General features: G+C 41.6%; 1 protein-coding gene across 10 annotated transcripts in view; it reads right to left on the reverse strand.

Moving 5' to 3' along the window:
- The window catches only part of Kat2b (lysine acetyltransferase 2B), a 97047-nt gene that overhangs the window by 24492 nt on the left and 49379 nt on the right, over window positions 1-23176 (reverse strand). For all 10 annotated transcript variants that reach the window (XM_010612826.2, XM_010612827.1, XM_010612830.2 and 7 more), the window contains 4 exons: window positions 15088-15279; window positions 11530-11636; window positions 3625-3750; window positions 863-999 (listed from right to left, as the gene is read on the reverse strand). In XM_010612826.2, the coding sequence (XP_010611128.1) occupies window positions 863-999; window positions 3625-3750; window positions 11530-11636; window positions 15088-15279 (562 nt within the window). The remainder of the gene's footprint in view (window positions 1-862; window positions 1000-3624; window positions 3751-11529; window positions 11637-15087; window positions 15280-23176) is intronic.

The following is a 23176-nucleotide window of genomic DNA, read 5'->3' on the forward strand; positions in this document are numbered from 1 at the left end:
TTCTTCATTTTCTGAAAGCTTTAAGAAATGTCTTAAACCATCTTTTCCCTGAATACAGCAAAACGAGAAGACAGCAGTCCTTTTACCAAAAACGCTGTACTGGGATCTACCTAGTCACGTGTAAGCAATCAGACAAATACAAACAGGAGGATAGTATATAAAACTAGCAACCAAGACTCATAAACAAAGACAGCACTCAAAAAAAGGCTGGAGGACTGTTTTTAGATTAAAGGAGACAAGAAATAAAAATTAGATGTTGTGCTTGATCCCCAACTGACCCTTCAACAGCAAATACAAAAGACCTAATTTGGGTACGTGGGGCATCAGGACATGGGCTACCCAGCAGGCCAGAGATCACAGCCTATTATACATGATAATGGTTAGAAACGTGAGAGATGGGCTGGGGATTTAGCACAGTGATTCCGGCGCCTGCCTAGCAAGTGCAAGGTCCTGAGTTCGATGCCTGGTACCCAAAAAATAAAATAAAATAAAGGTTAGAGGTGAAGTCCTACAACATCTGTTTTGAACTCTGAAATGATTTCAAACGGTTCACAACAGAGAGAAAAAAACAAACAGTGAAGTCAAAGGCAGCATAACATTAACAACCGTTGAAGAGTCTACAGATTTTTACAGAGAATTTTTGCCACATTGTTGAGGGCTTGAAATTCTTCAGGATGAAACGTTTAATTGTGTGAGATTGTTAGAATGTGATACTCATCAAGCAGAGTCTCCTCTGGACGCCCCCTCACGCCCTCCTGTCCGGCTGAGTGTAAAGCAGGGTAGCACTCCCTCCCCGACTCCCGAGAGCATGAGCGGAGACAGAAGGAGGCTGCCCACTGACCACCTGCTTTACACTTCTGACCTCTGGTCCGAGCATCGCGGCGGGGTCTGTGATAGTCGACATGACCTCACTGATCAATTCCATAGGGATATCCCCCATAACGCGGGGTCTCTTGGGCTCCTCCAGCACATGAGAGTCATTCATTTTCCTCTTTTCTCCTATGGTGATCAAAATAAAAGACAAAAAATGAGTGATGTCAAAGAGAAAACAATCTACATGCCAACCACTCCAACTAACTTTATAGTGGCCCTGATGGCACTGGTGTGAAGGTTATGCTCTCCCTTTACCAGGGAAAAGGGTGGCAGCAGAAGGCAGGAGAGAGAAGCAAGGAGATCACAGTAACCGCCAATCTAGATTCATTTTGAATATTTCCTAGTTTCTATGTAACTGTTTGACTTGATATGTGAGCTATTAAAGCACACCCTTCTTCATGTGAGAATGCAAAGGGTGGTTTCCATCGTTTCTGGTTAGTAATTCTAACACAGACCCTGTGTAGTCAGAGAATATGGTCCACACGACACCAAAAGGTCAACAATTTTGGAAGCCTGCTTTATAGCCAAGAAAAAGGCCAATTTAAATAAAAAATGTACAGTGTCCTCATGAAAAGAATATGTATTTTCCACTTTTTTTTTTTCTTTTTGGTACCAGGGATCGAACTCCAGACCTTGTACTTGTGAGGCAGGCGGCAGAACCACTAAGCTAAATGCCTGGTCCTGTACTTTCCACTTTAGAAGAGTAATCATTTCTATAATCTACTAGCTCAAGCTTGTCCATTATGATTTTAGGGCTTCTAGGTCCTTATTAATATTAATTTTTAATTTATCAATTTATTTAATAATTTATTAATTTTTTGTCTGCTTGATCTTAGGAACTAATCAAAGATGTTTGTTCAAACCTTTAATTGTTATTTCTCCTTGGAGTTATGTTATTTCCTCCCCCTAATATACACATGCACAAACATATAGGTGTATATGTGTGTGGCATATGTGTTCTCACACTTTCACTTATGCTTAATATACTAGTGAATTGTTTTAAACAATTAAAATGATGAATTTAACTTTTTTCCTTATAAAATGCACACTCGATCATTCATGATGGTGATTTTTATTTGTTGGTGGTTTTTGTTTTGTTTTGTTTGCTTTCAAATGATACCTCACGAAGTGTGTAGGGCCTCTGGCCTATGCAGCAGGTACAATCTCAACATACCAGTTCCTCGAAAGGCTACACAAAGTCAGTAAGAGCTTTCTCCCACTTTCTTCATGAGTATACATCATGGCTTTTTAGCCTTTCCACTCTCATACATGGTTTTTCCAGTTTTTTAACTTTCATAACATATGTTTTTATAATTTAAAAATCTTAAACTTTCAGATGATCAAATTGAATTCATTCCTCAGCTGTAGGCCCCCTGTCATCCTCCCATATAATGTTACTATTTTTAGGCTTTAAAAAAAAAGGAACAGAGTAAGCTGAGCATGGTGGTACATGCCATAATCCCAGCACTCAGGAGGCTGAGGCAGGAGGACTCCAGTTTGAGACCACCATGGGCTACATAGCAAGTTCAAGGCCAGCCTGGACCACATAACAAAACCCTGCCAATGAATGAATGAATGAGGGAATGATAATATAACATACTTGTTTGCAGAAGATGCTTCCATAACTATTACGTATTATTTACTAAATGGCTTTGGCTCAGTTTGTGTCTATGTAACACTGTTGTTTTTGGAGGTAAGAAGGAGTATTTTCAAACATTTGGCCAACAAGTCTTCAAATTCCCTGATTCACTGAGTGCTGTTGCCAAGTTATTTATTCATAGCTCAGGTTTACACCTCTCATTCCCCAAGCCCAAGAGACTAACAGTTTTTTAAGAAAGCATCTCAGGCTGCATGCAAACTCAATGGCAAAGAGATTCTTCATTTCATAGCGCCTGCCTTAGAAGCAGGAGAAAGAGTGGTATATGCCAAATATTTGGTACTTCGTATAAGTTCTTCTTCTCTCCCTTTGTCATGATACTTCTTTATTTCAAAATTTGGTCATAGCCAAGATTTGTTTGGTGTCAAGTCTGTGGACAGAAATGTAACCTTCAAAACGATCGATATCTGTAAAACACTTTGAGGATTTAAAAGATGCTTTTACCTCTGTGGTACACATAAGGTAAAATTCATTACCCCCCTGGAATCCACACTCTCTGCAGTTTCTCCTAAAAAGGGAATAGACTACATTTCTCCACTTCTATATCCTTCTGACTCTGAGCTCAGCCATGTGACTTGCTCTGGATGACAGAATGCAACAAAAGTGATGATTTAACAGTTCTGAGTTTTATATTTCTCCTTGTTCTCTGGTGTTTCTGCCCTTAGTACAAGGACACGGACTACACAGCCCAACAGTCCTACGAGGATGATGAGAAATATGTATAACAGAGTTGTTTCCACCAATGTACCAACCCACATTCAGAACAGAGGCCTCAGGCAATGGGCAGACTCATGACTAAGTCATACCACAACTGAGTGAAGCTAGCTGAAATCTGTCAATTACCAGACACCACATCAAATGAATGAGCTGTGATAGTAAGTCTTTATGGTGTTTCAGACTGCACTGGACATAAGCATGTTATTCAGAAATAACCAATCAATCCAGTCCAAGCCCTGATACAAAGCATTTTCCAGCATTGAAACCCTGGACATGTACAATCTGAAGTGGGTCTAAATCTAAGTCTGTCATTTCACAGAGAACAGAGCTCCTAAGGCAAGTTACGGCCTGCTCTTTACCCCCATTTAAGAGCTTACCTGAGTTTGCCTCAAGCCCAGAAGAGGCTTTGCAGGCAGGACTGCTGCTGCCTCCATTTGGCTGCTCCAGGGAAGATGAATTTGAATTGTATGAAACTGTCCCAGCCACAGGAGGTGGACTGATAACTGCCTCAGGAAAAAGAAAAGCAGGTATTAAAACTACTCCTTTGTAGGCAACACTGTTTGGCAAATACACGTGAGACCATCCTATTACTGCCCAACACTACAAAAAAATATTGAAAATAAAACCACAGGGCCTTGAAAGTACAAGGTCCGGAGTTCGATCCCTGGTACCAAAAAACAAACACAGGGCCTCAAGATAATAAAAACAGCAATGAGGCAGGCCTAGTGGCACATGACTGTAATCCCAGCACTCTGGGAGGCTGAAGTAGGAAGACAAAGTTTGAGCCCAGCCTGGGCAACTCAGCAAGACCTGGCTTCAAAATAAAAGTAAAAATGAGGTAGGGGGAGTGATGGGGTTGGGTATAGCTCATTTGGAAGGTTTAGGTTCAGTACTACCAAAAAAGAAAATAATGGATTATAACTCACTGAAAAGAACAGATACCTGAAATAAAAGGCATGAATACATAAATGAGAAGTCAAATATTTTTTATACATAAACAACAAATAAGGAAAGTTAGAAAAAAAAATCACCATTTGGCAGCCATCAGATAATAGGTTGAAGAAAGATCACGTGTGAACCCTAAACTTTTTGAGTACAGTTAAGACAGGGTATTCACAATCTGAAGTATCTCCCCACAGAAGGATGAGCGGTGATTATAAAGGAAAAGTGGTGACACTACAGAGGAGGACTCCCAGGGACACCACCTTAACCAAATAATCGAGACCAGCAATGATGAGACAGGCTTATAGCTCATCCCTCTCGAGGATGTGAAAACCCATATTCTGAAGTGGGTAATACACAGAGATATAGAAAGGAGAAGAAAGAGAACCATGCATGGCTCATGTCTATAACTCCAACTCCTCAGGGGGCTGAGGCAGGAAGACTGCAAGATTAAAGCCGGCCTGAGAAACTTAGCAAGACCCTGTTTGAAAATAAAATAGCAACTATGGGGGGGGCTTTCCGCATGGTATCTTCCCCTACATCCTCCCAGGTGTACTTTTATCTTGCTTTTTCCCTTTTACTCAGCCCAAGCTTGCTCTGCAGAGCCAGTTTCTCCCTCACTCTTCCCTCCCACCCAATAGCAGGAACTGAACTCAGAACCTCAGCACCACTGAGCTACATACACATCCTTCTCCCTCACACTTCACTTTTACTTTTTTCAAATAAACTTTGCCACTGCTAAAGAATAACTAGTAAAAATCAAATAAAAAGGACTTTGATGGTGGGGCACTTGCCTAGCTTACATGAGGCTCTGGGTTGAATCCACAATACCACCAAAAGAGAGAGAGAGGGAGGTGGGGGAGAGGGAGAGGGCTAGGGGTATGACCACAAAAGTAAGAATGGCAAAACGTCACAGACAGCCTCAGTAACACCGGTCACAAGCAGAACACAGCACAGCAGTGCAGACATCCAGAGAGAAGCTCACATCTGTTTCAATGCAACCACAATTCGGTCTGGAGAGAAGATTTCCAGAAGTCAGTAATGCAATCAGTAAACTAAACAACAGTGAGCTACCAACCCTCAGCACTGTAAGTGAATAGCAACTGGCACATGAAGAATGACAATAAAGCCAGGCATCGTGGCACATTCCCATAGTCCCAGCTACTCGGTAAGCTGAGGCAGGGTGATCACTTGAGCACAGGAGTTCGTGGCCAATCAGGGTAACACAGCAAGACTCCAATCTCAAAAAAGGAAATAATTAGAATACACTAGAGTACCAGACAGGATATTTTTTCCTTCCAGTATTCAGATCTTTCTAAGTACACTGGAATGATCCTGAACAAAGAGGAAGCTCTGGTGATTACAAAGACATCTGAGTATCTTGCAAAACTTTAGAGCCATCATTATGAATGTCATTTACTACAGTTGCATGGATGTGCAGACATGGCAATTAAGTAGATGATTACATTCCTCTCTCCCAAAGAGAATACACTGCAATTATGGCAGATCAAGAGAAGACAGCCTACTTCTGACAGCTTCAGGTGATACTAAAATGTATAATCCAGCTTCAACAGGGATAACCTTAGCCTCAGAAATAAACATGAAGTTTCCCTTGTGCCAAAGACAACCTCTGCCTTCTCCATGCTACTCCACGGAAACAGCATGTAGCTAGACCTTGAACAGATTAGGAGGCTTTTGAGCAGGCAAGGATCAGAGGCACTTTTCACACAGAGAGAACTCCTCTGCAGAGACCCTCCGTAAGAAGACTGAGCGGACCCTTAGTCTGAAGAGGGAAAGTGTGCTCTTCACTTATTCCCTCCACAAGTTTCTGCTGCACATTTAAGGCATTGCAGGACTATGCACTGTCAGAACTCCAGCTCCTAACACAGTGCAGGAGTTAGGAATTCAATAGCCGTACGTGTGAAACCCCCTTCCATCCCTTACAAGTACTGACCTGGGGCAGCTCATTGCTACCCTCTAAATTCCTGTTTCTTTAACCATGTGAAATGGATAGTAATTCTAGTTTCCCGGGGTTTGTGAGTAGGCAAGGAATTAATAAAAATGTCCAGCATCACCATCATCATCATCATCATCACTGCAGCAAAACAGGCCATTAAAGAGCTGCATTCATAGCACAGAAAAATATCACAGAAAACAATGGGATTAGGGTAGCATGCGGTAATCACAGCAGTTCTCAAATGCTGCTGCGTTTCACCACTGCACGGGGAGGTTTCAAAAGCTCCAATAGTCAAGGCACACCACAAGGCCACAAAGAGCATACTCTCTTGGGATGGTGATCATAATTCAGTATACTGCAGAGCTCCATGGCTGTGTTGAAGGTTCCACAGAAGTACAGAAGAAAGGAGAAATAGCCTTGCTAGAGGACACGGAAGAAATGACAGGCCAGGGATTTAGCTCAGTGGTTCCTCTGCCTGCCTTGCAAGAGCAAGGAACAGTTTGATCTCCGGTACCAAAAAATAAATAAATAAATAAAAATAGACAGGGATGTAGCTCAGTGGCTCTGCCACCTGCCTCGCAAGCACAAGGACCCGAGTTCAATCCGCGGTACCCCTCCCCCAAAAAAAGAAATTAGGAAAGTGCATCAAAGACGCCAACTGAGAGTCAGCTGTCAGGAGGGTAAAACAGAGTGACTAAGACGGCACACAGCAACGCAAAGCACATGTCCAGTCACCACACAGAACACATCCACCGAACACCAGTGGCTCAGATCACCAGGTGGCTTGTACCCTGTACAGACAGGTCCCACTACAGGTCTTGACCAGAAAAGCATGAAATTATCACCTAAGAAACATAAAAGGTCACAAGAGAAGTTTTGATATGTTTTGTAACAAGAATTCAAACAAATTTTTGCTCCAAATCAAAATACCCGATCCCCTATATACTCTGTTTTATGAGGCTTTAATTCTATTTACATCCAGACATGGTGTAAATTTGTAGTTTTGTTTCATTGTTTGAGACAGGGTCTTGCTATGTAATTCAGACTGTGCTTGGCCTCACTATATAGCCCAGTCTGGCTTCAAACTCACAGAAATCCTCCTGCCTCAGCTTTCTGAGTGCTAGGATTATAGGAATACACCACCACCCCTGGATAAAAACAAAATATTTTTCCACTATGTAGTTGAGTCTGACCTGGAACTCCCTATGTAGCCCAGGCTGGTCTCGAACTCACAGCAATCCTTCTGCCTCAGACTCCCAAGTGCTAGGATTACAGGAGTACGCCACCACACCCAGCTATAAAAATATTTTTTAAACCATCATTTAAAATACATTTGGCTGAAAGTCATTGAACAAGCTAAATACTGTATGATTCCTTCTATATAACAATTCTACAAAAGATAAAACTAAGAAGAAAAACAGGTCAGTGGTTGCCAGGGCAGGGGACAGGATAAGGAAAGCATTACAAAGGGTGCCTTGGTGGCTTTTCTCGCCCCTGAGACAAAACACCCCACACTCACAACTTAAGGAGAGGTTTATTCTGGCTCATGTTTTTAGTCCATAGTTGGCTGGCTCCCAAGCAGGAAAGGCGTGGTGGAAGGTCCTGGGCGGAAGAGAGCAGCTCACGGCCTGGCCACCAGAAGAAGAAAAGAAAGGAGCCCTTCCAGGCCACGCCCTAGCGACTTGCCTGTTCCACCAAGGCCCCACCACCTAACAGCAAGTCAGCTACAAGCCCCCACGATCCAATCACCTTGCGAAAGCCCTGCCTATGAGCACATGAGGCTCTGGGGGGTTATCTAGATATAAATACTCCACCTAGGGCCCCCAAAGGCTCCTTTTATACGAAACCCATTTAGCCTGTCTCTTAAGAATTGCTAAAGTCCTAACAGTTTCAGCACTGCTGAGAAGTCTAAAGTCTCCTCTGAGACTTAAGGCAAACTCAGATTAACTATAACCCCTTTGAAAAAAATAAAAGAAGTTAAACACGCTGACATACAACAGCACAGGATAAACATTACCAATCCAAAAGGAAGAAACGCTGGGACAGAAAGCAATGGAAACAAAGCCAGACCAAAACCCAGAAGGGCAAACATTGAATCCTGTAGCTCCACGTCCAGCCCCAGGAACAAGTTGTGGCCATGAGATGTGAGCTCCAAAGGGCTTGAGTGGTCCTGTCCCATGACATTGCTGGTGGTTACAGCCCTCATGGATTCTCTCCTGGGCTGGCTGTACTCATTCCTTGTGGCTTCCCTAAGATGTTGCATGTTTCTGGCTTTTCCAGTGTTCTGAGGTCTCTACTATATTTTGCCTTCATTTTCACGACTTCAACACTGCTCTCTAAGTTGCACTGCTCTCTCAGGGGCACACAGCCTGGCCTCCTAGGTCTTCATCTGAAATCTGAGTGGAAGCCTCCCAGATGCCACGACACTTGCATTCTGTGTGCTTGTAAGACTAGCATAAGGTCTGCCACCAGCTGGAGAAGAGTCTTGGGTGATGGCTCCAGAGGCCTCCAATGTCCGGATAGCTATGCACGGTGGCCAAATGCCTGATAGCTAAGCACTGTGAACTGAATCCAGGGACCAAGTTCTCTGGGCAGCTATTCTCAAGCATGGTGCCATGGAGCTCTCTTCACCAGTCTTTCACATTTGCAATTTTGGACCTGTGAAGGATGGAGCCTTGCTGACTCCTAACATGCCCCTAAGCCATTTTTCCTATTGCCCCAATCCAAAATACTTGGTTTCTTTTTAATGTTAATCCTTTCAGCAACCAAGGTCTGCTCTGCTCAGTCTTTACAACCTCCTTCTGTTAAAACTGAGAACTTTTTATTTAGGTAGGACCTTGCTATGTAGTTCAGGTTAGTCTTGAACTTATTATGTAACCTAGACTCGCCTCAAACTCATGATATTCTCCTGCCTCAGCCTCCCAAGTGCTGGGATAGCAGGAATTTAGTTTTCAGTTAAAACTAAAAACTTAAAGGACCTTTTGTTCCTGATTTTTTTTTCTTTCTCTCTTTTTTTTTTTTTTTTTTTTTTTGTTACTGGGAATCGAACTCGGGTCCTTGCACTTGCAAGGTAGGCAGCAAAACCACTGAGCTAAATCTGCAGCCCATCGTTCCTGATTTTCACTACGACCTTACTACAATCCCTCAACAGTATCAGTGCCACAGCTCCAACATTAGGCTGCCTTGAAATTTCCTCTACTGGATTAATTTGTCCAATGCCCTTAAATCTCAGTTTCCTAACAAAGTCTCAAGACATAAGTAGAACGTTCACAAGTTTTCTACCAAAGCATAATACACAGTCAGTGGAGTCTTTATTCCCAACTGAAATCTCCTGAGCCTGGTCTTTACTATCTACCTTTTTATCAGCACTGTAAAGCATCCTAGGGCTGCTTCTCCAGCTGGCATACCTTTCCAAATCCTCCCAAGGACCGCTTCCAAAGGTTCCTGAACCACACGGCTGGGCAACACCAATCACTGACTCCACTTCTCTGGTATACCAAAACTCTGAAGTAGTCAATTTACGATCACTACGACAAAATATCCAATACACACACCTTAACAGAGAGGTTAATTCTGGCTCACATGTTTAGTCCACAGTTGGCTGGCTCCCAAGCAGGAAAGGCGTGGTGGAAGGTACTGGGCGGAAGAGAGCAGCTCACAGCAGGGCCACAGGAAGAAAGGGGAGGAGCCAGATAGGTAGATAAACCCTTCCAGGCCACAACCCAATGACCCGCCTCTTCCAAGAAGGCCCCGCTACCTGAGAGCAAGTCAGCTCTACGCTCCCATAATCCAATCACCTTCCAAAAGCACACAAAGCTCTTGAGGGACATCTAGGTGTAATCCATAACACGGAGACACAAAGAAATTTATCTACAGGAATACAACTGACCCACATTTTGATGGCAGTGATGGTTACCCAACTGTGTTTGTCAAAAACTCACAGTGTACTAAAAAAGGATGAACTTTACTGTATGTCAATTACACCTTTATTTTACTGTATATAAATTATACCTCCATACTTTTTTAAAGAAATAAAATTAACTCTGCTGGAGGAGGCAATATTCACAAGCCTGCATATTAACAAGGAGCAGAAATCAGTATGGAGATTTCTCAAAAGACTAAAATGAGAAATTCCTTTTGACCTACATATCCCGCTTGCAGGTATTTCCCTCAAAGAGTTAAGACATCATATTACAGTGATACATGCACACCCATCTTTACTGCAGCACAATTCATAAAAGCTACGTCTTGGAAATGGCCCTATGTGCCCAACAACAGACGAATGCATAAAGATAGAAAAACCCAGTCATCTGTAGGAAAATCAATGCACTTTGAGACCATAATTTTAAGTAAAATGAATCAGACACACAAGCTTAAATATTTCATGGTTTCGCTTATCTGAAAAACCCAAATTTTATATATATATGGAGCAAAATAAAAGATATAACAAGAAATAAAGATTTAGATATTTCTCAAGTGGAAAAGGGAACAAGAGACAGAGGGAAAGAGGTGAGATAGGAAGCAAAGAGGATGAAAAAAGGAATTGTGATGTGTGATGTGTTGACCCCATACAAGGGATATAAATAAATATTATGTACCGCAAACATATGCTAATAAAAATATAAAAAATTAAAATACAGTATCCCATCTTTCCCCACAGCCAGATATGAATTGCTACTTCAGCATTTTTAACAATTTCAGCATTTTTAATGCTTTGGCACTGAGTCTTCTAATGTTCAAGACAGGGATTCAGATTCTCCTCCTGGGATTACTATGACTCCAAAAGGCATATCTTTCTTCATAAAATCTCATCTGACACCAACAGATGACCAAAGGCAATGACAGCAACACCCAGACTCTAGGCAGAAGCATTTCGTATCCCAAGACCCAGGACTACCATCTTCCACTCATACCCAGCGCAGTCATTGGCAGTAACTCGATGCATACAACACAGGCGCAGAAGCCACTGAGTCTTGATTCCCAGTCCTAACAAATCACTAACTGCGACTATAAAGCACCTTTGAAAAGGCCCAGGATTTGACTACTGAAGCTGCTAGGTAAGTTCACACAATGAACCATCTGCTTTACCCCTACAGTCATCAGTGGACACAGTTCCAAGACTACGGCTTGTACCTACTGTCGCATATTACTAGGGGCAGACACCCCAAGAGTCCCTGTGTTTGCTGTTTTGCTGGCTCTGGTCTTTAATTTCTTGATGGGCAATACACATGAATGCAGAGTAAGCTACAACTCACATTTCAGGTTGGCCTCACTGGTCGCTTTCTGATTTGTATAAAAAGAAACTTAGCTCCCTGCGACTAAAAAACAGAAAGAGAGAGAGAGAGAGAGAGAGAGAGAGAGAGAGAGAGAGAGAGAAACTTACCTGTTTGGATTCCTAGCTGGCTGGTTCTGGAAGAGACTGAGAGAAAATCCTGATCCCAGATAGGAGAGTTTTGACTATAAACTTCTTCTTCTAACATAGACAGAAACCTAGACCCAAGAGCAAAAACAACAATAAGATTAAAACAGTGAACAACAGAAAACTCAATAAAAACAGAGTGACCAAAGCCTAATCGTCTATGTCAATAGCTTTAACATGAAGGTCTCAACTTCAACTCAGAAATATACTAGAGACTTATGACTCAAATGAGATCTGGTACATTCAAACATAAAAACACATTTCTACACATCTATCCTCCTTGACCCTGCACAGCTTGATACAATATAGGACACAGAGCATTGCATCACTGACAGTGCATTAGTTTTCCTAGGCAAGATCAGCCAGATCAGCGCTCCATGTAGCTGTGATGGTCAGTATCATTACCATCACAAAAGTTGCTAATACTGATCTAGTACTTGCTTTGTGCCTGAACTACTCTAAGAACTTTTAATTAAATCATCACATCAACTCTATGAGTTATATAATTTATTTTATTTATCACACACCTGTATGTTCCTCTTACTTTTGATGGCCAGTGTGGTAAATGGCTCATTTGACACTATGAAATAAAGTCTACACTATACTATAAAGACACTATGAAATAAAATGCACTATATACTTTTACAAATTTAAAAACTTAATGCCCAGAGAAGTTAAATAACTGGTGTGAATTTCCACAACTAAATGGCAGTGCCAGGGCTAGTACCAGTGATTATTATGCTAATTTCCCATCACATTACAAAGCAAGTGAATCTCAAGATTCGGAGACCCACAGAAATCACCTAGCGGTCTTGTTAGAAATACAGATACCAAGCCTCACCTAAGCTTACTGAGTTTTTTTCTCTACTACATGGAGACTAAAAAGAAACACCTAAAAGTACTAAAAGCAGCACATGGTGGCAGAGGTCTGTAATCACAGCACTAGGGAGGCTGAGGCAGGAGGACTGTCATGAGTTTGAGGCCAGCCTGGGCTACATAGGGAGACCCTGTCCCAAGAAAACTAAAAGGGCTAAAAGTAGTTCAGAGTGGTGAAGCTATTAGTAGTCTTTTTCTTCTCTTCTCTAAACCAAAGTTTCTTCAACATGTACATTTACCACATTTTGACTGAAATGCAGATACTCAATTTAAAAATAATGCGAAAATGGGCCAGGGATTTAGCTCAGTGGTGCTGCCGCCTGCCTTCCAAGCACAAGGACCTGAGTTCGATCCCTTGTATCAAAAAAAATAAATAAAAATAATGTAAATAATCAGTAGATGAGGGGAAGAAAGACACAAGTAGAAGCTAAATGGAAGAAACAGCAGCAGATGAAGATACAGAAATAAGGACAGAAGCCACAAAAATGCATCTGAGAATCACAGAGACTTCACTGGGGTCTGGGAAGTGCCCCTCCCCACCAGAGCCCAAGAGTCAAACAGCATCTCCAACCCCAAAATGTACGATTCTGCTGCCAGAACTGTAGGTATAAATCCCCAGCAGCCTCAAATGTTGTCATATTCAGTGAAAAGGGATTTAAAAGGAGAAGTGGGTGGTAGTTTCACCCTGCTATTAGTAACAGAGAAAAAAAAGAAAGCAGCGTTGATTTTTTAACTCAACAGCACAAGCATCCCAGAAATATGGGCAGAAGGAACAAAACACTATAATTAGCAAATATCTGCAAGAAGGAAAATGAATTTTCTATGAAAAAAAAAACTTGTTACTATGCAAAGAAATTAAAATCTGCCCTTTAGCACCATAGCAAGTATGTATGTTGCGGGGGCAATGTGTGTCCCTCGGCTTAGAGACAGAATGACAGCTATCAACTGAAAACATAAAACACTGTTTATGTGGAAAGTCTAATTTAAAAAAATATGAAACTGCCTTAAAATCTAAGCAAAAGAGCTCAGACCAGTTGAAAGGCAGACACTGAACACATAAACACCCCAGAAATGATAATCTATTTTAGGAGTAACACTCAAACTGTAGTGCCTTTAAGGACCTTGAAATCTTCCTCCCTGAGGTACAAAGATGTTCATGTCGTGCCTCACTCTCATATTCTGTTTTTCTTATAATAACATGCAATCAGGATGCTAAAATACATGTACAATATTGGGTATAAGCTAAATCCCACGAGAATTAACCATAGTATCCTCTATCTAAGCTTAGAATTTGAATTAAACTGCCAAGGAATTTTGAGTAGATATCTACCAGAAAACTACTTTTATTTTTTGCTGTTGTAGTTTGGATCTGCCTTATTTTTAACAATTAAAACCATCTTTCGTGAGACACAAACTGGGTAATCCAATAGGAGTAATAAAAATGTAGTTTCTCAAATCAAATAGAATTTCAACAGTCTTTCATCAAAGAATATAACGCCTCCTCTCTCATTCTCTTCTCTAAATCAACAGGGTGAGGACGGCCGGCTAATTCACACCTAAGGTGTCATTTTAAATTATACCTTCTCCCTCCCGCATCAAGTGGCAGTCTGGAAAGACAACCACAAAGTCAACTATCTCACTCAGACGCTGCTGTCACTGCTCCACAGCGAGTCATAAACCATACCAACCTCTTCGCCTAAATTTGGTTTCTGGCATTGAAGATGCATTTCCCAGGCGAATGGCATAGCATATTACTTTTGGGTAGCTCTGATACATTTCTTCACTTGAAAATACTGAGGTGGGTGGGGGGCTCACTGTAACATCCTGGCCTGGCAGGTGCAAAGCTCTGGGTTCAGTACGAGGTGGGTACTGAAGAGATGATGCAGTGTTTACGCAGGTAAAGCAAGGTGCAAGAAGATAGCGTCTCCGTGACACTGAACACAGAAGTACGAAGGCCATCCTGAAGAAACACTGATGCGAGCCAGCCCTGTCTTGCAGTACAGTCACCAAAGACATGGGACAGAGGTGGCTGGGACACGCTGCTTTAGCAGTGCTTAGGTTAGGAGACTCGAGATGGAAAAAAGAAACAGCCAGTTGCATTCTTGGTACCACCTGTGTGGGCAGAAACTGAACTGCTGGGTTCTCTACCAGTCCCCATCAGCTTCCTGGCTGCTGAATAGAGAAAACAAAGTGCTGGCCCATAGTCCAGGGCTGACACGATGGGGACTGGGGAGCGGGGCTAAGAAGCTGTCATTGCAGCAACATGAAGTCAAGCTAATAAATGGGACTGGAAAACAACCAAGAAGATTCACCAAGGGAGCTGAGGGGACTGCTACCTCCTCCCTGCGATGCTGTTTCTGTCATCCAATTCTGCTATCTAAAGGCTTTGGTGCGTATTTTGAAAGCTCAAGTCCTGAGGCCAGGCATGGTAGTGCAAGCCTGTAAGCCTAGCACTTGGGAGGGTGAGGCAGAAAGACCACCACAAGTTCAAGGCCTGCTGAAGCAGCACAGATGAGTTCGAGGCCAGCCTGAACTACACAGTAAGACCTGGTCTTAAAACAATGAGAGGGGAGAGAGACAGACCGAGGCCGAAAGACACAGACAAGTCCTGGGATCAAACACAGACCAGCAAAAGCTCCTCCTTACTTTGGGAAATGGGTAAGAATTAGAGTTCGTTTCTCAAGAGGCAGTTTGTCTTTTTCCTGTCGTGCTTGTTCCAGGAGTTGTCGCCTCATTACAGTGAAGACCGAGCGAAGCAACGTTCTCCCAAACACCTGGGTGGTTTCATAGCGAGGTAGACTGTCACAGAACTGGGGCACGTTGCAGTAACACAGCCACCTGCGACAAGAGATGAGCACCGTGAGTACCATCTGAGAGCCAACTACGGTGACGCAACCTGATGAACCACAGCAGAAGAAACTGGGCCTGCGATGACTAGCAACTACTGGGACTCGGGGATTAGATCAGCTTGCCCAGAACACCACCACTCGGTGGAGTCAGCACTGCCAATTCTGCCACAAGCCCAGCAGTCAAAGCTCCACTGTGCCACTTACCTGGCGCCTTAACTTTGGAAATGTTATTTTGCTACTCAGTCTCCCTTTCTTTGCCTATAAAATAGGGACAAATATAGCTACAGTGCTTCACTGGGTTCTTGGGGCATTAAATGATATCGTGTGTGACGTACATACTGCAATTCTAGATTCTGGCAAATAAATGGTAGTTCATGTGTAAGAAAAGCCTAAAGGAGAAGCCGAGGAAGCCCCCTTTGGGATCTGAATCCTTCCACCCAGTTCTAAGTGAAATTTAAGATTTTTTAAGTGCTGAGGACTGAACACACATATCACTGAAGCTGCGGTGGGAAGATAAAGATCTTCAAGGTTATTCAAAATTCAGTCAAAATGCAGGAAGTGATAAGCTCCCACCATCTCCTGCCTAGGTACACACTCTGCAATAACGAGACTCAGAGTTAAAAATGGGCCTCAGCATTTCACAAGGCTGGAGGAGGGCCTAGAAGAGAGCAAAATCAGGGGCTGAGTCCCGAACACGTTTCTAGGGCACGCTGGCAATACAGTTCACCCAATTTAGAAAGCTCCTTCACTCAACAGAAGATAGCAAATTAAAAAGAATTTTCAAGAATGATCTTTTTCATTTTCTTTTTTGTCTCCCAGAGACACAGGTCTGAAATTCCCAGGTCCCCGTATATAACCGTGTGAGTCGGGCAGATGGTGGCAGCAAATCAGAGAAATCCGGTCAAAATGTGTTATTTCACAGATCCTTGGTAGCAGACCCAAATCACCCTTGTCTAGGACAGGGCTGCTTTCCAAACCTTAAAGGCTCTCCCTTTAAGCAGGGAGCAGTTAAGCAGAGAGCAGGGAAGCTCTCTAACATGCCAAGCTGCTACTACTGGAAGCTCTCAGTGAACTTGAAACCCCTTAATGAACACTGAAATAGCATTAATTTACTTGTGCCTATGGCCTCATTTTTTATCTTATCCTGTACATTACATTATATTTCCCATGTGGAGGAGGTAGTGATTGCAATGGTGTTTCACCTTCAGAGAAGAAAACGTTCGTTAGTGTTAACTGACCTGCCTGGATTCAAAATTCCTCTTAAACCCCTGCTATTATTTCTACTCTCTCAACTTTTCTTTCTTTATAACTTATACCAAAATGTCATTTTACGATTGTAACACTGAAATGGGTATCTCAAGTGTTGTGTTGTATCCTGTCGGGTCTGAAACAGTGATCTTGATAGCAGAAGAACAAGAGAGAGCATTCACTTTGGAATTCACACAGAAATCATCACCTTCAAAGCCAGTCATTGCTGGATATTAATCTGGGGTCACTTAATAAAATGAACAGATTACTAAGCATGGAGGGGACTCCCAGCTCTCAAGTAATTATGAAACTATAAATGTTAATAGTTAAATAGTCATAAACCTTAATAATCACGAGTTCAACTTCATGAGATCTTTTTATCCTAAGACTATTTAAGACGTAATATTAAAAATATAATCTGTATAATATTCTGTGATTTAAACTAGTGCTTATGCTAAATAAAAGCTTTCAACAACAATGGAAATAATCTATATCCATGCGGGTTAACACAGTAGTCACTAGCAATGTGTAACCCCTGAGCACTTGAAATGTGGCCAGGACTGCTGAAGAGTTCAGTATTATTTTAATTTAATCAACTTCAATTTTATTTTTAAATGGAAACACTCCAAAATATTTTTTCCATAAAATATAACTTTATGTCTTTTCTGTTGTTGCTGTTGTAGTACCGGGGATCGAACTCAGGACCTTGTGCTTGCGAGGCAGGGAGTGGAACCACTGAGCTAAATTCCTGACCCAATAGTAATATTTTTTTATATATTGAGTAAAATAAAATAGTGTGTTTAAAGTATATGCTGAATGGTTCCATTTTTAAAAATTATTATAAAAGGTACATTATCATTAATCACCCTCAAAATACTCCGCCTGCTTTCAAACACCACTTATCCCACTGTTCTTGCCATTGTCTGATGCAGTTCTACATGTTTTCCTTTGCGTCCTTACAGGTATGATAAAAAACGCAGTGAATGCTGCTTCTGAGTGTCATGCAATGGAAAGGTAGCCTCCTAAGAATATTACTGTGTATCCTCATCCACTGGATCTGGCATCGTGCAACTTCTGACTCTCCTACAAGATCAAAATGAAGTGAAATGTAAACATTCTGTATCAATTCAGGACATGAAGGCAGCCACAAAGTCCAACTAAAGATAGCTATAAAAAAGGGCTTCCAGCCGGGCGTGATACCACCTGTAATCCTAGCACTTGAGAGGCTTGAGGCAGGAGGACCGTCTAGAGTTTGAGGCCAGCCTGAATTACAGACTGAGATCCTGTCTCAAAAACAGAAAACAAGGCTTCCAGAACTTCTTCAGAAAGTGGCCCAAGAATGATGGGACACAAGTATTTGAAGTGAAGGAGACTGTTTTGAGAGGGATTAATGACAATGTGTCTCTTAGCGTAATACATTTTTTAACATTCTCATTCCTCCATCATGCTACATATTAAAAATCAATTCCCTGCTGGGGATTTAGCTCAGTGGTGCCACCGCCTGCCTTGCAAACGCAAGGTCTGGAGTTTGATCCCTGTACCAAAAAAATAAATAAAATAAAAATCAATTCCTTATATCTACTTATTCTTTTTCAGTGTGGCTACGAGAATGTAAAAATCCCAATTGTTGCTTGCATTACGTATCTCTAGACAGTACTATTCAGAATCTAAAGAACATTTCATTTCCATCTGTAGAGAGGCCCGTGGATATCTAAGACTTTAAAATGGTTAATTTTCCTGCTACGGGGATGACAGATCACAAATATTAATAAAACTTTATCCAAAAGTGCTTAACGTGTCATTCACTCTTCCCCAGGTAAAGGAAGACTGCACACACTGCTATCATCTACTAACATTTTTCAATTTATGCTTTTCAGTTTCAATTTGTTTTTACATCCAAAATTAACCTTATCTAATAAGCTATAAAGTGCCTGGGAGGGAAGGCAGCATGGTGCAGGAGGAAGGTAGCACGGTTTCCATAAACTGACACCAGCGCTGCATACGGTGACACGGAGAGGCGGAGGCAGACGTGTGTGGGGCACACACTCCTCCAAAGACTTCACCCTTGGAAAACATGGTGCACACGTATGCCAGATTTCAGGCCTCCTAAAAGAAGTGAAATGAGAGTTCCTCCAGTTCTGAATGCCTCATACAGATGGCACCTGTGTGCTAGTTACTGATAACGCTCACATTTTTGACATCATCATGATGACTTGGAACTTTAAAATATGAATAGAACGCAGAACACCAGATTGTTCCTGTGTTTGTGGAACTGAAAATCCAGTTTTCAGGAATTAACTGAATGCTCTTAGCTCAAAAGGAACTAAAGACTAGTTTCTACAGATTTAGCATAACAAATCTGAAATCCGAAATGCTTCAAATTCCAAAACTTCAAGTTTTCAGATTAGGGATCTTCAACCAATGAAGTCTATGCAAATATTTCAAAATGTGAAAAACTCAAAACTGAAAGACTTCAGTATGCATGCTGACAGGCTCTTCTCCACAGAACAATGGATGCTTGAAACTGCTTCCCAGAGCCAGGGTAATTATACCCACCTTGTTCTACATTCTAATGAAACATCTCCCCAATGTGAGAGAACATCTTTAAAGTTCAGGAGCTCTGCAAAACTCAACACCTAAACTGGGTGTGGAGGGCCGGGGAGGTAGCTCAGTGGCTCCAAGCCTACCTGGCAAGTACAAGGCCCTGAGTTCAATTCCTCATACTGAAAAATAAATATAAACTGGGAATGGCTGTGCACATCTGTAATCCCAGCACTCAGGAGGCTGAGGCAAGAGGAGTGCTAAGAGTTCAAGGCCAGCCTGAGCTACACAGTAAATTCAAGGCCAGTGTGAACTACACAGAGAGACCCTGTCTCAAAAATAAACACCCTCTTGTGAAAAACTATAATAGTACACAGGATCCTAATAAGATAACTAATAATGTGAAATAGGAAGTAAAGGGCTAAAGGTGTAGGGAAAGTGGGAAGGGTGGGGGGAAAGGTAATAAGGGAGAGGAAAAAAATATGAGAAACTGAAAAATGGAAATAAAGTGTTTGTAAATGGGGAGGGGAGGAGGGGGTGAAGGGAGGGCAGGGACAAGGGGAAAAATGAGAATCAAAACCTATTATGAGAAGGTACAGAATCCCAATGATGAATGTAACTGTATTGTATACCTAGATTGTACCAATAAACTCAATAAAAAGAAAAAAGAATAAACACCCTCAAAACCTAACAGTAATTATTTGCCACTTTTCTTTAGTAGAATCTGTTGGTCCCATATATTTTAAGAAGTCGCATTCCCCTGATATTTTTTCAGGTTATCCTTCATGGAATTTTATTAGTGCATCCATTGTGAAATTCAGGAAACCAAAATATTTGTCAGGACTTTTCTTCTAAAATCACAGTGATTTCTGGGAGTAAAATATACAGTTAATTCACTTTTTTAAAAATTTGTCTTTTTCCTTTGTTCATAACACAGTAAGTTATGTAAGCAGATCTGCTCAGTATGCTGTTGCTTTTTTATTGGATAAAGCTTCACAGGTTAGCTCTGTAATGAACACAGTCACTTTCTGTGCTCAGTCTTCTCCGCAGAGAATTTGATTTCACCCCATTGTCATGCTAATGTTGTGCTCCAGAAGTCTCAGGCCCCTTTGTCCTAATTGCTACCACTGCTGTAAGTTATAAACTGAACCAGCACTGAAGTACAGAGTTCTCTTACACATGGAGACGCAGGCTGCTGGTGCCTGCAGCCTGTGATATTACCCATTTCAGAGACGATTAGGGTCAAGGAGACACCGTGCTGCGGTTGTTTAATTCCTCACGTGGTCACAGCAGTAGGGTTTTATTCTGAGTAGAGGACGGGCGCCTCCTAATTCTCACAAGTTGTTCCTTCCTATTTCCGCTTCTCCACCCACAGGCGTGGGGGTGAGGAAAAAGGGCCAAGGTGGCGTCAGCTACCTTCATCTCCTTATTTATTATTAACAGCGACTCTTGGTCTACATTCCACCTGGACATCAGCAGGTTTCAGAACTCGGGCGTATTCATGTCTCTCCTCACTGCTGACTCTTCCCCTTCAGCTGTCCCTCTGCTGTCTTTCTCTTCTCTGATATCTTAGTCTCTAAAGTAATATTCGAATAATCACACTTTCATTCAACCGTCCGTTTAAGGCTGTCTTACCAGCCCCCTGGAGGCAGTGACTGAATTTTAAAGAATGTGTGCGGGAGGAAAATGAGGACTAGCACCTCCCAGCACCTTTGGGGCCAAACACTGCCCAAACTTCGCACACAACAGGCGCAGCACTCAAGAGTCCAGAAAGAGGAAGAAAATGGGGGCGGGGTGAAGAGGGGCTCGCAAGCTCACAGAGCGAGGAAAGAGGGAGCCACACGCCCAGCCCAGAGCTTATTCAAAGCCCAATTTCCATTTTTGCTACTGCTGAAGCATTTATAAGTACTAAACGTTTTTTGGTCATTCCCAAATGCTGCCTCGTTTTTATATTGTTTTCTAAAATACAGTACCATCTCCTGTTTAAACGCGCTGCTTCAATTCCTCTTTCTTGATGAAACAATTATTTTCTCTCTAAAAGTGGCAAATGCATTCAGGGGCTTGGTGAATTTTCAGCTTTAGCTGGGCACACACCTATAATCCTGATACTCTGCGAGCCTGAGAAAGAGAATCATGAACTTCTCTTCTGCCCAGCCTGGACAATTTAGCAACTTACTGAGATCTTGTCTCAAAATAGAAATAAAAATAAAAATGTCAGGTGTGGTAGCGTACACCTGTAAAACCCAGAACTCAGGAAGCTGAGGCAGGAGGCAGGCAAGATCAAGGCCAGCCTGAACTACAGAGCAAGACCCTGTCTCCAAAAATAAATAAACAAACACATAAGGAAAAAATATAAATTAAAAATAACCAGGGAGGCAGCTCAGTGCAAAGGTCTTAGGTTCAGCAAAACAAAAAAAGATGAAGATATTTATTTTTGTCAGATTACCCCAATTCATTATAAATAAGTTACAATAACACAGAACTACTATTAATGTAAAATCCTGCAATTACAGATGTAGAACTGAAGATCTAATAATAACTGATCATGAAGAAATCTGTAATTCCTATATCAATTACTGAGAAGATATTTTATAATTCAAATTATACATGTGGTAAATGTTAAGGGGGAGAAGTGAAGGCATTTTATGACCTCATAAAAATATAGGTCAGTGACAGAAAATAAAACTTAAACTATACCCATTCCTTCATGATTTCTGCTATTACAGAAAATAACCTGGCACAAGTGGTCTTGAAAAAGCTATCAAATGGGGCCGGGGATTTAGTTCAGTAGTTCCACCGCCAGCTTCACAAGCACAAAGTTCCAAGTTCGATCCCAGGTACCAAAAAAATAAAATAAAATAAATCCAAAAGCTATCAAATGATGATTCTTACTTTAAATGGGGGGGGGAGTAACAACCAAAGCCCCATAACATCTCAGAGGCAAGCAAGCTTAATGTGCCTCTAAAATATAAATGCAGAAAAGTTATAAAGTGGATAAAGATGATGTGGATGGAGCTTCAGACACTTGTAGCTAAATGGATGGACTTTATTTTGTTGTTGTTGTTGTTGTTGTTTTGGTACCAGGGATCAAACTCAGGTCCTTGTACTTGCGAGGCAGTCACCAGAACCACTGAGCTAAATCCCCAGCCCTGAATAGATGGACTTTAAAACCATATACTTAAGCGGAATAAATTGGACACATGTTTAAATACTTCATTGTTTCTCTAGTGTGAGAAACTGAATGCGGAAATAAAGACTGAGATAGATAATGGGTGGATGTTGGGAAGAAAGTATTCAAATAGGAAGGGGAACAAGGGAAAAGGGAGGGAGGGAGAAAGGGACAAGAAAAAGTGAAAACAGAAGGAAAAAAAATGAAAGCAAAGCTTTCATCATAGGGAAGAAAGGGGGCTTGAGGGGGAGAACTGGATAAAATAAAATGAAATATATTAATAAAAAGCCAGGTGTAGTGGCGCACACCTGTAATCCCAGCACACGGGAGGCTGAGGCAGGAGGATCGCTGTGAGTTCGAGACCAGCCTGGGCTACACAGTGAGTTCCAGGTCAGTCTCAAGTACATAGTGAGACCCTGTCTCAAAAAACAAAACAAAAAAACAAAATATATTGATAAAAAAGAATGTCACCCTTATTTAAGTGAAAATAAACGTAGGCTAATATATTTTCTATAATTTACATTTAATATTCTATCATTCCGCAGCTCATAAATAAGCAGTAAAAATAAATTCCCACTGTACAAAATACATGTTCAATGCAAGCATAGGTGCAGAATTGGAAAATTCACAATAGGAAAATGGTTGGATAAACTATGGTATTTCAACTCAATGGGCCAAAATGTAACTCATGAAATGTTTAATATGATGTCAAGGGGGCGAAAAGAAAGGTTCATAAAATTCTACATTGCCTTTCATTATGATATAAAACATGTAAAGAGGAAAATACTGGAAGATACCATATATAACAATACCACTTCCATCATGGTGCTAGGAGGAGAGTCTTTTAAAAATTCCTGAACTCCATTATCCTAATGAACGCTATTTTTTTTCAGTGAGGGTTTGCTACATTGCACAGTATAGTTTATCT

Source organism: Fukomys damarensis, unplaced genomic scaffold (assembly GCF_012274545.1).
Source record: "Fukomys damarensis isolate Sample0158 unplaced genomic scaffold, DMR_v1.0_HiC HiC_scaffold_28, whole genome shotgun sequence".
In the NCBI taxonomy this organism is placed as follows: Eukaryota; Metazoa; Chordata; class Mammalia; order Rodentia; family Bathyergidae; genus Fukomys; species Fukomys damarensis.